At 47.1% G+C, this 16,881-nt stretch overlaps 1 protein-coding gene across 1 annotated transcript in view; it reads left to right on the top strand.

Moving 5' to 3' along the window:
* LOC146786067 (dehydrogenase/reductase SDR family member 4-like) overlaps positions 1-16,607 on the top strand; it is a 264,337-nt gene extending 247,730 nt beyond the window's left edge. Inside the window, exon 9 of the mRNA XM_085635486.1 lies at positions 16,317-16,607. Within this exon, the coding sequence (XP_085491612.1) occupies positions 16,317-16,431 (115 nt within the window). The 3' untranslated portion in view covers positions 16,432-16,607. The remainder of the gene's footprint in view (positions 1-16,316) is intronic.
* The last annotated feature ends 274 nt before the right edge of the window (positions 16,608-16,881 follow it).

Raw genomic sequence — 16,881 nt, 5'->3', positions numbered from 1 at the left:
GCTGGATGTCTGCCGTGCTGAGACAGCCCCACATCTGTGACAACCCCAGTCTAGTGGCACATGTGCAGAGTGAGGTTTGCAGCGGCAGTTGCCAATGCCAGGTGATTGTTCAGTGCCTGTGTGTGTCTGTGTACTCTGCTGAGGTGGCGTAAGTGGGCTGGGGCATGTGACTGCTTAGGGGTACTGTTCAGATTCCTGTTGTAGCTTGGGATGCACAGTGTGAGCCTGCATCATTGATTGTGTTGCACCCCTCATGCCACCTGTGTGCTTTCAATGGCACCTACTGCATTTGCCCATTCCCAGGAGGATGATGTCACTATGACAAAGGTGCAATGAGTTGGCTGCATACTGTGGCCAGTTCAAACATGCATGATTTGTAATATGTGTGTCTCTGTATCATTGATAAGGTGGATTGATGTATTGTCACTTTTGCATCCTCACAGGCAGGCGTCTGTGCCAAGGGGGAGATCTGGAAGCAAGCCGTCAGTGCCGTGAGGAGGACGGATGGTCGGAAGCGGCGCCTAGCCCAGGTGAGGAAACGCTGGCAGGACATCCGGTGCTGGACGCGGAGGATCACACGGTTCCTGCTGGGGGACTCACTTGAGAGCCACAAAAACCGTGGACGCCGCCGTCTGATCCACATCCATAAGAGTGTGCTGGCGATGGTCTTCCCTGATCTGGATAGGCGCCTAGCGGAGAAGCAGCGGCAGGAAGGGGGTAGGTACATGTGTGTTTGTTGTGTGTCACCAGCTTTTGGAAGTGCGCAGTTGCATGGATACACTGCCAGGGTTTAAATGTGCAGTGCGTATCCTGTTCCCCAAAGTAAAGCGGTGCTGTTCTTCCTCCCTTCCCCTCCTTGCCATGTGTTCCCTGGTCTGTGTGTAGTCACTCTTGCACAAGGTCATCTAGGCTGGCAGTAACTCCAAGTGCCCAATGCTTGCAGCATCATGTGTGGGGGTGCTGTGTAACAGGTTTTTGCATGTTGCCTGTGCCCTGGCCAGTTCAGTCATTGTGGGGTCCATGTTAGTTGGCACTGATGCTGAGTCCCGACATGGGAGTATGTGTTTCATGTGTACTGCCTTACTGCCTGCATGTCGAATGTTGTGCCCTCTGACATGATGTGCTTGAGTGTGAGATGTGCATAGTGCAGGGATGGTGGCTTGTGTTCCAGTCATATCCATCCAGGGCCATGGAGTAGTGTGGCCACTACAGTCCCCTGGGGAACCTTTTCCTAGGTATCATGTGTGTCATCAGACAATGTGGTCATTCTCTGTGTCTTCAGCATAGTTTGGGCCCTGTGTCATAGTACCATGGCCTCATTAGAATTCACGTATACTGTGCTACATGTGTCCACTGTACAGTGTGACCTTAATTAGCTGGTGCATACTCACAGGGGCCAGTGCCTGTGTGTCTTGGTACAACTATCTGATGATGGTTGTTTGTCAGTGATATGTGTGGTCAGGCGCACCAGGGGTAGTTTGTGTGCGATCAGGATTAATTGCAGGCCATGTGTTTTCATCCCAGACTAAGAGGTGTAAGTACTTCCTCTGTCTCAATCACATTGTCTCAGGTGGGGGGGGGGGTTGGTGCGGGCAAGGCCTACATGTCCAAACCTGAAGTCTCCTTGCTCGGTCTGGCCAGTGTGTGATGTTTGTGTGGCCAAACACTCAAGATGCAGTGCCCCAGTCATGTTGGCCATGGTTTACTGTATTACCTTTGCAGCATGTCCCAAGAGTTGCTAGACATGGTTCCTGCTCATCCCTTTCTTGGCTACGCTGTGTGTCGCTGATGCTGTGCTAGATTGTCCCCAGAGCCTGGCTCCTCTGTACAATTTGATATCAAGTTATTTGCTATTGTGTCATGCTCTCCATATTTTAACAGTGGCATGGTGGGTCAACAAACTGTGTGTTGCAGGGACTACATATGTACCTTGTATTGTAGATGTTACTCTTGTAGCTTTTCAGGCTATGCATGTGACATATGTATACAGGTGTCTGATTTCTCCTGTCTCTTCACCTTGCCCACAGCATCATCGGGGGACTACGAGGGAGACACTGGCATGGACCGTGAGGAGGGAGCGAGCACCAGTGCCAGCAGTGCAGAGTTGTCTGGCACATCGAGTGGCACGGAGGCCGACGGGAGTGCAGTGGAGGACCTGTCCAGTCAAACCACCACCGACTATGACGCAGACGGGTCCGAGGCTGAGCACTCCGAGGGGGCGGAGGCTGCTCCCACAGCTGACACCAGCACTCCATCGCTACCCGCCCCCTCCATTCCGCTCACCGGCCTCCCACTTGCTCATGTCCCTTCCCGCCGTGCTAGGTCACCACGTGTCTCCTTCTTGCCAGGCACCGCACCCCCTGCCCCTGTCTCCACTGCTGCCATTAAATGCTGAGTCTGTGGACATCCTGCGGCAGTTGCAGGTTGGTCAGACTGCGATGCTTAATGTCCTCCATGGCCACAGCCAAGTGATCAACCAGATGGAGGCATACATGGAGGGCATTTCAGCTGCGCAGTCTGACCAACGCAACTTGCTGAGGTCCATAGACTCGACACTGACTGCAGCATTGGGTCTCCTGCAGCGCTACGTCCCCCCCTACCCCTGCAGCATCCACACTTCCCACTCCCATGCCTGTACACAGCACACCCAGACGTAGCCATGCACGCACACCACCAGACACAGGCACCACATCACCAGGGAAGGCAAAGCGCACACCTCTTGGCACGCACACACAGGGTGAAGTAGGCACACCCACTGGGTCGGGGGGGAAACGGAAGACACGCAGCCAGAGTGGGAGTCCACATTCCTCACGACCACCACCCTCCAAATCCACTCCCCTCAGCTCTCCTGGCCAAGAGTCAGACACAGGGTCAGTCCTGCCCAGTATGTCCATCAGCCCCAGTGTGGCACCACCCCGCAAGCGGTGGAGGCAGGACACCGGCAGGGGAGTTGAGTCCCCCCCCTGTCCACACCCTCCCACAGTAGCGCTGCGACCCATCCCTCCGACCCCCCCCACCTCCTTGGGGCCTGTGGTTCCTTCGGGTGCAGGGGAGACGCTGGGCGACCTGGCAGTAGTGTGCAGCGCCGTGCTCGAATCCACCTTTGGCACTGCCCCACCCCCTGTGTTGGAGTCGTCCGTCCCTGCACTCACAACACCTACCCTTGCCCCTCCTGTCCCTGCGGTGCCTGGTCCTTCCCCCCCACATGATGCCCCCCCCTGTGGATGACAAGGTTGTCTGAACTGTGCAGGCAAGCTAGGGGACACGCATCCCAATGTGTCCCCCACCTGGATTGGAACTATGGACTGCCCTATGGGACTTGTGCATTTTGAACTCTTCGTACAATTCATTTTACAACATTGCTGAATAAAGCTATTTTATTTTCCTTGGCACACTACTGCTTTTCTGGCTTTGCTGTTGGTGGTGCTGCTCCATGATTTGGGGTGGCGATAGTGTGTTAGGTGTCTGGGATATGTTGTAGTGTGCTGTTCGTGGGGTGGACCCTGTTATCTGTGTGCCATCACACGGTATTTGCTATCAAACTTTGCTTATGTTAGCTGTTACTGCATGGTGACATTGTCCCAAGGTGTGTACCTTCCTCTGTGGACCCTGACATCTTCCCTGCAGGGTGTTGTGAAGACATTTGTGCAGTGCTGTGTCTACATTTGCTGGGTGTGTGACGGACCCCTTCAACTTTGGCCATGCATGCTGGCCAAGGTCTCCACCTGCATCATTTGTGTCATCCTTGGGGGTCACTGTACTTGTGACTGGAGTATATTGACAGGACTTCATGTGTACATGTTCCCTTTTCCGCAGTATGCATGTGCGTACTCCCAGCCTCGCACACATGTGTTTCGTGTTCTGCTGGGTCTTTGAGCACCTGATTGACAATTGTGGGCATTGTATCTGTGTGTACTCAACCCCTTTCTTTCCATGGGCACAGCTGGGGGGACTCTGCACACACCCCTCCTGTGTCTGGGCACTGCTGGAAGGACTCTGCACCCACCCCTCCTGTGTCTGGGCACTGCTGGGAGTGATAGGCACACACCCCTCCTGTGTCTGGGCACTGCTGGGAGTGATAGGCACACAACCCTCCTGTGTCTGGGCTCTGCTGGGAGGACTCTGCACCCACCCCTCCTATGTCTGGGCACTGCTGGGAGGACTCTGCACCCACCCCTCCTGTGTCTGGGCACTGCTGGGAGGACTCTGCGCCCACCCCTCCTATGTCTGGGCACTGCTGGGAGGACTCTGCACCCAAACCTCCTGTGTCTGGGCACTGCTGGGAGTGATAGGCACACACCCCTCCTGTGTCTGGGCACTGCTGGGAGGACTCTGCACCCACCCCTCCTATGTCTGGGCACTGCTGGGAGGACTCTGCACCCACCCCTCCTGTGTCTGGGCACTGCTGGGAGGACTCTGCACCCACCCCTCCTATGTCTGGGCACTGCTGGGAGGACTCTGCACCCACCCCTCCTGTGTCTGGACACTGCTGGGAGGACTCTGCACACACCCCTCCTGTGTCTGGGCACTGCTGGGAGTGATAGGCACCCACCCCTCCTATGTCTGGGCACTGCTGGGAGGACTCTGCACCCACCCCTCCTGTGTCTGGGCACTGCTGGGAGGACTCTGCACCCACCCCTCCTATGTCTGGGCACTGCTGGGAGGATTCTGCACCCACCCCTCCTGTGTCTGGGCACTGCTGGAAGTGATAGGCACACACCCCTCCTATGTCTGGGCATGTACGGTCGGGACATACACGGGTGTGGGTACGCTCAATTCATACACGGGTGTGGGTACGCTCCATTTATACACGGCTGTGGGTACGCTCCGTACATACACTGGTGGGGTGGGGGTGCGGTCCGTACATACACTGGTGGGGTGGGGGTACGCTCCATTCATACACGGGTGGGGGTACGCTCCATTCATACACGGGTGTGGGTACGCTCCGTACATACACTGGTGGGGTGGGGGTACGGTCCGTACATACACTGGTGGGGTGGGGGTTTGCTCCATTCATACACAGGTGGGGGTACGCTCCATTCATACATGGGTGTGGGTACGCTCCGTACATACACTGGTGGGGTGGGGGTATGGTCCGTACATACACTGGTGGGGTGGGGGTACGCTCCATTCATACACGGGTGGGGGTACGCTCCGTACATACACTGGTGGGGTGGGGGTACGGTCCATACATACACTGGTGGGGTGGGCGTACGCTCCATTCATACACGGGTGGGGGTACGCTCCGTACATACACTGGTGGGGTGGGGGTACGGTCCGTACATACACAGGTGGGGAGTTGGTACGCTGCATGCATACACGGGTGGGGGTACGCTCCATTCATACATGGGTGGGGGTACGCTCCGTACATTCCTGTACCCACGGTTTGCAGTCCTGGGTACGTGCCGTCCCCAGGCCTTAAGAGCGTGGGTAAGGGCCGTACCACGCCAACCACTACGTCACCCCGACAATGGCGGTACGGGCCGTAACAGCATTGTTGGGGTGATGTGGGGGTACGCGTGGTACGACCCATACCCACGCTCTGAAGGGATGGGTACGGTGCGTACCCCTACAGCACCCCATTGAGGGTCTGCACCGTACCCATGCCCTCAGAGCGTGGGTACGGGTCGTACCACGCGTACCCCCACATCACCCCAACAATGCTGGTACGGCCCGTACCCAGGCCATTCAAACGTGGGTACGGGCCGTACCGCCATTGTCGGGGTGACGTAGTGGTGGGCGTGGTACGGCCCGTACCCACGCTCTTAAGGCCTGGGTACGGTACATACCGGTATTGTTGTGTTGCCGGTTCGCGTCAACATCCACTTCCGTTGTGGCGGACGCTTGCGTTGCTGGACACGCCCCCACCCCCTCGAGGTGACCAGGTCCTGCAGGTCAGGTATGTCCAGGGCATGTGTGATTTGTGACTTGTGTGGGGGTTATGTGTCCTGCCCCTGCCCCCCCCTTTGCCCCTGGGTGTTATTCTGACCTTCTGCGGCGTCTGCGTCGGTGCCTGTAGAGCAGGTGGACTGCTATGAGGGCTGGGATGACACGTAGGTTCGGGTCCATGGCTGTCCGTCGCGTACAGGTGCTCCTTGTGCGCGTCGTCCTGGTTTCCCGGCAGTATTTGGCAGCCGGGAAATATAATCCGTGCGGGGTGACGTCGGTGCGGATCGTACTTCCTGGTTTGTGAACCGCAGCCTGCATGCGTCCCGACGTCACGTCGGAGCATTCCCGGATCACATTGGTATGTATATTTTCGTCGGTCGGTGTTTTTTACGATTCGTACGGAAATGGTGTTTCCGTGGGAATCGTACTTCCATGTTTGTAATGTTTATTTCCCGGGTACGAGTCGGACGGAGAAAACGCTCCGACCGACGGTTCGTACCCGGTTTCTCCAGGATCCGAATTGGCACCTTAATGTCTATATATATATATATTTGTTATATTACATTTTCACGTTATAATATAAAACAAGTCATATTTTTCATTTAGATGTATGTAAATACATATATATATATTTTTTTCTATATATATGCACACAAATATATGCCAACAAATATCCAAATAAAGCGCACACTGGAACAGTCCACTGCTAGTGCAACATGGGTTTAATGCTCAGACGCTACGCGTTTCGGCAGTAAACTGCCTTGATCACCCGCTGAAGCAGCGACATTGCGATGCATACATAGACATTAGACATAAACAAGCATTGGCATAGCCAATAGGTCTCGCTTTTGGGACCTTATAAGTATTTAGTTATGCAACTGTTGCAATATTTGAGGTCCAGCATCAGAATGTGACATCGTAAGCGTGTAATCTGGAAATAAAGGCTGTCTTGTGTTACTCTAGGTGCAGCCATTATCTTATGAAAGTGCATACAAGGCCCACAGTGGGGATGCGTGTACAAGAATTAACAGAAGTGTGTTGTCATGCGATAGTCCATTAAAAACTTATAACTTTGACCCATTAATAACTAAAGGGAATGTTTTTGCGTGTTTCTGTGGAAGAGGACTGGTGAGTGAGTGTCAAACCAGCAGCGGGTGATGGAGAAAGACATGCAAAGAGGCAGGAGCGAGGCCTGAAGAAAGGCGACTTGGGACAACACTCAAAAGAACCTTTTTTACTGGAGGATGACAGAAACTTTTTGGCACAGCTGATGGATACAAAAACTGAAAAATACCTTTCCAAAGGCCTGGTCCAGAATGAAGAGAAAATATATGTTGTGCAAGCAGGGACAAAGATAAGCACAGCTTGAGTTGGTGGACAAAGAATCAAAATGGAAATTGGCCAAATTTATAGGCCACAGAGGCATTTATCGGCTATCAAATTTTAGCTACTGTGGTTTATTAGAAATGTCGCACAACAGACCATGTGCCTGTTTAAAATGTTGGTGAACCGCGCACAATATAACAGCAGTGAAGACTTTACACCAAAGTTTGGAGAGGCTCCCCACTTTTTAGAAGAAAGTATACAAAAACTTTGAAATCCCAGTGGTGTAAATTTTTTCTAGTTCTTGGATTTTCCCCCAAAAAGTCCACACTCCTGTGTCTAAAGGGCCATTTAGAATCCTGGCATGTCTCATAATTTGAATAAGGGTTAAGAAAAGTCATAATTCTGCATGCTATATATGTAGATCTACAACCACAAAGATGTTCAACTTTTTGGGTACTCACAAAAATCACTTGTTTGCAAGGTAATCTGCATAGGTCAGATGTCCATGCACACTCCTTTTCTTCATTGTATGCTATGGTAGACCTTGTGTATGATTGCCTACGTCCACTATATGAGACAGAAATGTGCATTTGCAAATGTATATTTTTTTCCAAAATGAAAATAGTTTTTTCTGACAAAAGGCCTCATACCATGTGTTTCCTACTAATCCTGGAAAGAAAGTCACTCCTGAATTTACTGTGAGCAATTTTATGTACGTTTCCTTGGTGGGAAAGGCTGTGAAGATTCTTCTTGAAAATCCACAGACTTAGGAGTTTGCAGGGGTTTCGAACATTCGGAATGCCCATCACCTCTTTAAAGCCACCTTTCTTCTCGAAACACTTCCCACTAGTACTGTAGAATAATTGTCGTCCTGGTGGTTTTTCCACAATGCTAAATTTAGAGAAAAAGGATGGGTGGAATGTCTGAATGAATCTCAGCTACTGGTAATTACACCGGGCTGCTTTTAAAGTCGATCATTTTTTGCTCAGTGTGACTTTCGAAACAAGAACCATCCTCATGCGAGTGTGGCTTGGTCCTGCCATCAGAACTGCCCAGAACTGCCTAGCTGACTTAGAACGGGAAACAAACATCCCCTTAATGCTAAACTCAATCTGCTGGCATAAACTACCTCAACCCCTGTTTTGTTAATCAGCATTTGGAAATGCACATACATAAGGCACTGTTTTTGAACACCTAAATTCGATTTTGGTGTGCATAAAGTCATATGGCTTTAGTCTTACCTTGTAAACTAAAACGCAGAAAACAAACACCTTGTGAACAATTGTTCTATAAGTATGTCTGTAAGTTTAAATCGACAAGACATACTCTAATAGCCAACACCAGTACACTAGTGACCAGTCCCCCAGGCCTAGATGCTAAATACCATATCTAATATCAAATGTCACAATGGCAGTGAAACCATCAGACAATACACAAGCAACTGATGCCAAAGCTGGGGCAATCATTCACCCAGAGGCTGGGAAAGGCACAGAGGCCTCAGCTCTCCTTGAACTGCAAACTGACTGTCGATTACCAGAAGTGTTTGTGGTCAGTACATTGGGCTTGATCTATGGAGGTGCCAGTTATAATAAACCACTCGGCCTACCCGAGCAGCGCTGGGATCCTGAAAACCTCAGTGGGTGCCAGAGAGATAAGGCAATTACACAGCATATCCTCCAGCACCCACATAATTATTTGGTTTCTAAGTTACCATTAAAGAGGAAAACGACATATGCTGTGAACAACAACAACGCGGTGCCAGTTTATAACTGTGGAGTGTTCCAGGGCATTGCTCTACAAGATATGTATGTATGCATGTATGTTATATATGTCCTTCTTTTGGGTCACAGAACTGTGAACTGGACAGCTGTGCGTATATTTAGTAATGTCATCTAGGAGAGCTCACTAGAAGTGCATGGATCGGGGGGGGCGACCCCTCCATCTAATGAGCGCGAACGAGCTAGATCTTTAGAGCAGCGAGCTGTCATGATGGAAACAATATGCTATTTATCCTCAAAGGTCGGTTTGGAACACGCATTTTAACATTTCATTTGCCAAGCATTCCAACGTTAATTACTAAATGCTGACCAATAAATCTAAGAAAAAGTTAAAATAGCAAAAAAAGAAAAGGAGGATAAGGCGGAGAAGTGGCGAGCTGAGAGGAGAAAGAAAGAGAAAGAAAGCTAGAAAGTGGGAGAAAGAAATAAAAGAATGAGAAAGAGGCGACGAGAAGAAAGGAAGAGAGAACGAGAAGAAAGGAAGAGGAAAAGAGTGAAAGAGAAGGAAATAAGAAGAGAAAGAGAAAAGAAAGAAAGAAAGGAGGGCGGGAGGAAGGGAAGAAGAAAGCTGGAAGGGAAGGGGGATTTTATAAGTGAGGAAAGAAAGAAAAATAAGAAGTAAAAGCAAAGAGCTAGAAAGAATGAGAACGGGGAAGAAAGAAATAAAGAAAAGGAAGAGCGCAAGACTAGTGTAAGAAATGAGGTGAGCAGAGGAAGGTGGAGATAAGGAAGAAACGAATGAGGAAAGGAAGGAAAAGCATCGTGCATGCACTGACAACAACAGCACCAGCAAGGCGCGCCATCAGAAACTCACCTCTTGAAGACTGACAGTGGGCTCCGGAAGCCCCAACAGCTGCTCAGGATGCTAATGAGGGTAGCCATGTCCAGCCTGCTGTCCCTGGCCCGGCAGAGGGAGCGCAGAGAGGGCAGCGGCGCTCGGCAGGCGGCTCTGATCCCGACAATAAGACGGCAGCATCCATTCAGCGCTTGATTAGCGCGCGCGCGGCGGGCACTCTACGGCCGCTGACAAGTCATCCGTCTCCTTGGGTGACGCGCGCCAAATCAGGAAGGTGGGCAATCACAACAGTGAGCTGTCTCTATTATTAGCCTCAGAAGGAACAAGCATTGAAAGCGTACAAGCATTGAAAGCGTGCGTCATCGCGATCGCTCTGAAAGCGAAAGTGATCGCGATGACCCACGAGTTTTCAAAGTGCTGACCTGTTGGCTATGCCAATGCTTGTTTTGTCCTGTAGATAAGAGTGGCCATTTGAATGAGAATGATTGATGTATGTGACAGTGGCCAAGATCAAGCTTGAGGATCATAGGAACGATACGTTGATCCCATATGGCTGCTTTGCGCGCATGCTCGCCTCGTGCACTGTAGCTCTATGCCAGTGGTAGCACTTTGAAAAGTACCTTACAAAATGTCTCTCTGAGCCAGTGCATGCATGTTAGATAAGTTCTGCCCCACAATGGGGTCAGATTTGAGTGTGTTCCAATTGTCAGCTAATATTTTTTGTACTGAGATTGCCTGTTGTATGTCCTGATGACCCTACTCTCAGATTCTTCCTTTTCTGTGACAGGTACCTCTGTGGAGTTTTGATGTGTGACCTTACCAATTTTTTCAACAGCTTTTCTAAGAACCTAAGGATATCCGCGTTCTCTGAACCTTTAGAGCATAATCTCTTGTTCCTTGAGATATGCTGTATCAGTACTGCAGTTTCTTCTCGCCCTCAGCAGCTCACCATAAGGAATGCTCCACTTGACTGCTGAGGGCGTGAAGGAGACTGTTTCCTGCTGTCTCTTTTCGATACAGGCCTGTGATCAAACAACTTTGGATGATTTCGATCTTGATATCAAGGAAATCAATGCTCTGTCTGCTCATGTTATTATGACTGAGTACTATGTTGTAGGTGTTCGTATTGAGTTTCTCAATGAAAGCAATAGCTTCTGCCTCGCTACCTCTCCAAATGATAAGCAAGTCATCTATATACCTTAACCAGACTCGTACTTTCTCAAAGTCTGGTATCAGTCCTTCGTCTGAGCGAATCTCCTCTTCCCACATGCCCAGGAAGAGGTTCGCAAATCTAGGCGCGAAGCACGTGCCCATGGCCGTGCCACGCACCTGCACGTGAAGCTATCCATTGAACATAAAGATTTTATTGGCGAGGCACGTGAGCATCATGTCACTAAGCATCCTTGTTTGTTCAAGATAGCTCATGTGTCTAGTGCCCAAAAAATGCATACATGCCGTTATCCCTTGGCTGTGAACGATAATGGTATATAACAAATTTACATCCAAGGTGATCAGAATGTCTTCATTCTCCTAGATGATACCTTCTATTTTTTTAAGAAAATCCTTGGTATCTAGAACATGTGAGGGTAATGAATTTACATAGTCCCTTAACATATTTTAAGATATTTTCAAAAACATTTCAGATGGAGGACACGATGGGTCTACATGGAGGGACAGTGGAGTGCTTATGAATCTTAGGGAGAAGGTACAGGATGGACAATCTGGGAAAATCCATTTTCAAAAAACAGTATTCTTGCCATGTGATAATGCCTGACTGTTGCCATTCAGCCGAAACGCGTAGCGTCTGAGCATTAAACCCATGTTGCACTAGTAGTGGACTGTTCAAGTGTGCGCTTTATTTGGATATTTGTTGGCATTTAAATGTCCGGCTGTGGTTCCGCCGGCATCGCGCAGCAGGCTATGGGCTCAATCCCAGGAGGAACCCGTCTTTCGTTGCAACACACACACATATATATATATTAATATATGTGTGATTTACTTTTTCAAAATAATTATAATTGCACTCTTTTTTAAAAACATTAAATAGCTTTTATTTTAATTATATTAATGTTATTATTTAATATATTTAAAGTTTACTATTCATATTTATATATAGTTTAAAAAGCGATATGTTATACAATGATATTAGTTACACCAATATTTTTTCTGACATTTTTGTAATTTACATGATACGTATAGCATGATAATATTTATGTGAAAATATTTTCGATTGGGGATATTTTGGCATCGCTATTTTGTCAGTGAACCAAACAGGGTCAGATGAATTTGGGTGATCAAGATCCTGTACATTCATTGAGACACCGAAAAGCATATGATATGGGTTTGGTCACCTAATCCTAAACCTAGAGCTTGCTGATCCTGATGCATGTTATGGAACCATGACTATCCTGAGTTGAATTGCCTAGCAGTCAAGGCTTGCTTAAGCATACCATTGGCTTGCTTTAACTCGTAGTTTAATTCCGGACAGAAATGGTGCAAGTACAGCAGTGGTATTGCAAGAGCAGGCATAGCATTCAAAAAAGCCTTCGCGGTGAACGCAGGACCATTGCCTGAATGAAATTTAGGAATTGCTCCCATTGCTGCTAGCGACCACAGATCTATACCTATGGTTTCTATACCTGGGATTAGGAATAGCCACATACCACAGGTATAGAAACCATAGGTATTTTGTTTTTGTTGCGGCTGTGAGAGTATTTGGAAGAGAAACTGTGAGGAGACGTTTTGCCTTTCGGTGTTACTTGTATAGACACCACTATGTCTGCGTCATTCTTCATTTGAGACCAAGTCACTACACCCACTTTAAATGGTTGCATCAATGCGTTTGCAGCTAATTCAGCTTCACAGTGCACTTTAGCATTCATTCATTCACTTTTATGGACCATGATGTGTTGTACAAGGACCAAAGGAAGCTTGTTCTGTGTAACAGATACATTTCCCTGAAGCTGCATGCTTTTAACAATCTAATTTTTAAAGGTCTGAATCTGTTTAGGGACCAATGTGGCAACTCCACTTTTGGAACCCTGTACACACAATGCAGAATCTAACACAATTAGTGTGGGAACTGATGGATCAGCCTTCTGAAGAGTAAGTAAAAAAGTATTTATTTCTTCTATTTGTGCAATGGAATCAACTAACACTATGGTGTGTGTACATTGCCCCTTGAAGTCGCTGTCTTCAATAATTCCCTCTACTGTAACGCAATAGCTATAGAATATATTTTCACTTAGTACCAATCATGTGTGGAATATTTTGTGTATACTGTAGAGATTCTTGAGTTCTAATTGTCAGATCATACACAAACTTTGTCAGTCGCATTTTGCTTCACAGTCCACTGTGCTCAGAGAAGGTTTGGAGCACATGCATTGGCTTTACTAGCTTCAGCAGCGACCTTAAGCATAGTTACAAGGGAAACTACAACTATATACTTCTGTCTGTAACATGTCTGCTTAACATGTATGCTTGCACTCTTGTGCAAGAAACCAGTCTCCTTTTGTGGAAGTAATTTGTTTGTTTAAGAGAGTAACCCATTTAGCCTAATGCGTCAAGTAAGCTCTTCAAAGTTCAAAAACCCCAACTGGGTTTGCAGGTTTCTTGCATTTGCGTTTGGATGCTGCAAAGTAGCAAACTTTTGTAGGAGGTCAGTGGTCAGTCATTTACCCTCACTGGATAAGTCATATCAAAAGAAGATCATGTTAAGATACGCAGTCTTAGACTTTTTAAAGTTTAGTTTATGCCCATGCTAGGCTACAAGAGTCACTATTCTGCCCATCCTATTTAAGAGTTCTGTTTAATCATGATTTGTGAAGTAGATGTTATCAATGTATGATAATACTCTGGATCTTCTTATAACATCTCCATTATTCTTGTTGTAAAAAGCACCGGGCTATTTTTATACCCCTAAGGCAAACTCGTTTAGACGTACTAAAATCCATTGTTACAAGAGATGTAATATTGCATTGCTTCCTAACTCATTTTATCATCGGTCGATTAATGGAAGCATTTTGCACCACATGTGTGGGTGTCTATGCTTTTAAATTTCTGGAATCTAAAATTATTCTATATGAATTGTCTGGCTTCAACTCCAGAAAAAGGGGAATGCTTATGCTTTAATGACCAGGCACTATTACACCCTGATACTGTAACTGATCTTAGATGACCCTGATATGGTGCTTAGTTTCTGGTTTTAATGGATACTGAGCCTGGACTTGTGGTTTACTCCATAAGGAAATCCAATGTGGCACAGGATCTTTGTCCCAACCCCCTTGATCTCAGATGTTCTATACAATGCCAAAGCCTGCTTTAAAACAAACTTTGGGGCACATTTCTCTCTAGGTTCTTCGCAATTCTAAATGCGCTCTTAGTCCTTCCATTTTGATGATCCTTAAAGTAAAATAACATAAAATAGTTTTAAAAATAAAATACAATTTAGGGGTCTATTACGATGGCTGGCGGAAAAAATGTGCCCGCCACCGTAGCGGCAAATGGGACTGCCAGCCATATGTGCGGCGGTCCCATGATTCAAATTAGGATGCGCCCGCCACAGCAGCATCTGCCGCAATGTAAAAAAGGTCTGTCATGCATTTGCATGTGCAACGTGGAATGCAACCGCACGGTGCCTGCCACCTTGTGCATGCACATGCAGGGGGGTACCATAGGTCCCCCCACTTGTGCACCCCCCACCTCGCCCAACATATTGGGGGCCCGCAACGGGCCCCCGAAAGTGATATCCACCTGGCTTTCTATGGTGAGATCTCCGCCATGGAAAGCCCTGCACCACCGCACATCATGATATGGATGACGGTGTCTTACAGACAGTGCCACCATATCCCAGCCCTTTTCCCCCCGGTCGCCCATCCGACCGGCGGAAAATCGGCGGACAATCTTTCTCTCTGCCGGTGTCCCCACCGCCATCGTGATTTGGCAGGGGGGAAATGGTAGGCGGCCGGTGGGAATTGGCAGGTGGATTTCCACCGCTATATGGGCGGTGGTGATCCGCCCACCAACCTATTCGACTCCTTAATGTTAAAACTAATATCTAAAAATAAAACATATGTATTACTTAATAACAAAGGGCATGATTACAATGTCGGGCGGACTCACATCTGCCCGACACCATTGCAGTCATCGGGACCGATCGACCTCCGGTCGGCGGACCCAACACCGCAATTACAATTCGACCGCACATGGTGCGGTCACATACTCCCATTTCTCTATGGGAGGTTGTGCTGCAGCCGTAAATAGGCCGTAGCCCAAGCTCTCATAGAGAAATCGGAGCCCGTGTAAATTCAGGGGGCACCATAGGTGCCCCCCAAGTCCCAAGCCACAGGGCCAGGGGGGAAGGGGGCCCTGCTAGGGGCCCCAAAGGCACTTTCCAATAGCAAATCTATGTCGAGAAGGCCAAAACGGATTTGCTCTCAGAAAGTGCCATCATAATCAGAAGGCGGAAACGCATTCCCCTCTGGATTATGTGGCCCTTCCGACTGGCTGTTGGGCTCCTCGAGCCCATCGGAAGTCAGCCGGTTTGACCGGACGGTTTAAGTTCCAACCGCCGTAATTGTAATACAGTGGTCAGAAGTCAAACCAGGGATGTCGGTTGGAAAGCCTCCAACCAGCAGTCGGAGGCATTACGACCGACATCCTAATTAGCCCCTAAATATTTTAATAAACTTTTTGTATTTCTAAATTATTGTAACAATATTTTTTGAAATATAATTGCATTACTTTTAATAAAACCTGAACATCACGTTTAATAACTAATACTGCATAATAAAATGTGTTCATCAATTTAAATTTCAGTGATAGAATTTTCATTTAATATGTTTAAATACTAAACTTTTTTTAAGTTTCAGTATACTTTACCATAGGGAGAACAGCACCCTGATTCTGAAGTCTCCCTATGGTAAATGATAGGAAGTGTTTTAACTTAAAAGAAAGTAGTATAAATATTTAAAACCATTCCAAAGTGACTGCCAAAGTGTTCATGCACAGTAGCTATCGGGGAGTATTTTTTGTTTGTTTCAAGAAACAACAATCCAAGGTGAATAACAGATGTGTGCACCATCACATGGCAGCTATCTTGTTGTGGTTTTGCGTTTGTTTTAATGCATTTTTACCCTTTTTGCATTTTTATTTTTTTAGGGCACATTTTTTGTTCTGTGTTTGTAATTGTGAACTACCCTGTGAATGAAATGTCAATATGGACAAATAAAATTTATTATTTACCTACTTATGTATTCACAACTCATTCATGACTTCTTGATGTACAGAGCATCTGCTAGAGAACATTACCAAGGCACTTACATAAGGAGAATTCAAATTGGTTAAGATATTTGTGAATAACAAAAACTGAAATTTCCAAAAAATCAGAGGGTGCTAATAATATTTCAATGCAATATGAGAATAGTGTAATCTAGAGAAAGATTCAAATACTAGAACATTAAACAATTGAGTGTTGTACCTTAGATTTACTTAGTGTTTAATAATCCTCATGTTCTTTGTGTCCTTAGACTTGCAGAACCAGAGGAATGTGCTGGGATTGTGTCTTTTCTCTTCTCGTCAGATGCTTCTTACATGACCGGAGAGACTGTCGTGGTTAGTGGAGGGTACAGGACAAGACTATAAAATGGATAGAATATTCATCTTACAACCTTGCATACAGAAGAAGAAAGCAAACCAAAGTTTATACCATTTTCATGCACCTAACTACTTTACTTAAACACTACTTTTGAACTGTATGATGTGTTCTGCCTTCATACCTTTTGTTAGCTTGTTTTGAAATTAAAAGCAACATTTGCTCACCCTCTGATTTTTCCTGCATATTTATCAAAATGTCAGATGTCCATTGCTATTTCTTGTATGACCATCTTATAACAAGACATCTATGTACAAATAGGTTACTGTGCTGTCAGTGCTCTAAATCTACTCAGCGCATATACATTGTTAATCTTTGCTGCATGGTATTACATCAGCACATTCAAGGATCAAATGCAGTTATAATACATATATCATCATTGCTATTTCGTTGGTTTGCTATAATTCCCAAACATCTGTATGGAGAGGAAAGCTTGCCTT

This window comes from Triturus cristatus, chromosome 11, assembly GCF_964204655.1.
Source record: "Triturus cristatus chromosome 11, aTriCri1.1, whole genome shotgun sequence".
Taxonomy (NCBI): Eukaryota; Metazoa; Chordata; class Amphibia; order Caudata; family Salamandridae; genus Triturus; species Triturus cristatus.
The sequence above is the reverse complement of the archived record's forward strand: the minus strand, read 5'-3'. Positions and strand labels throughout refer to the sequence as shown.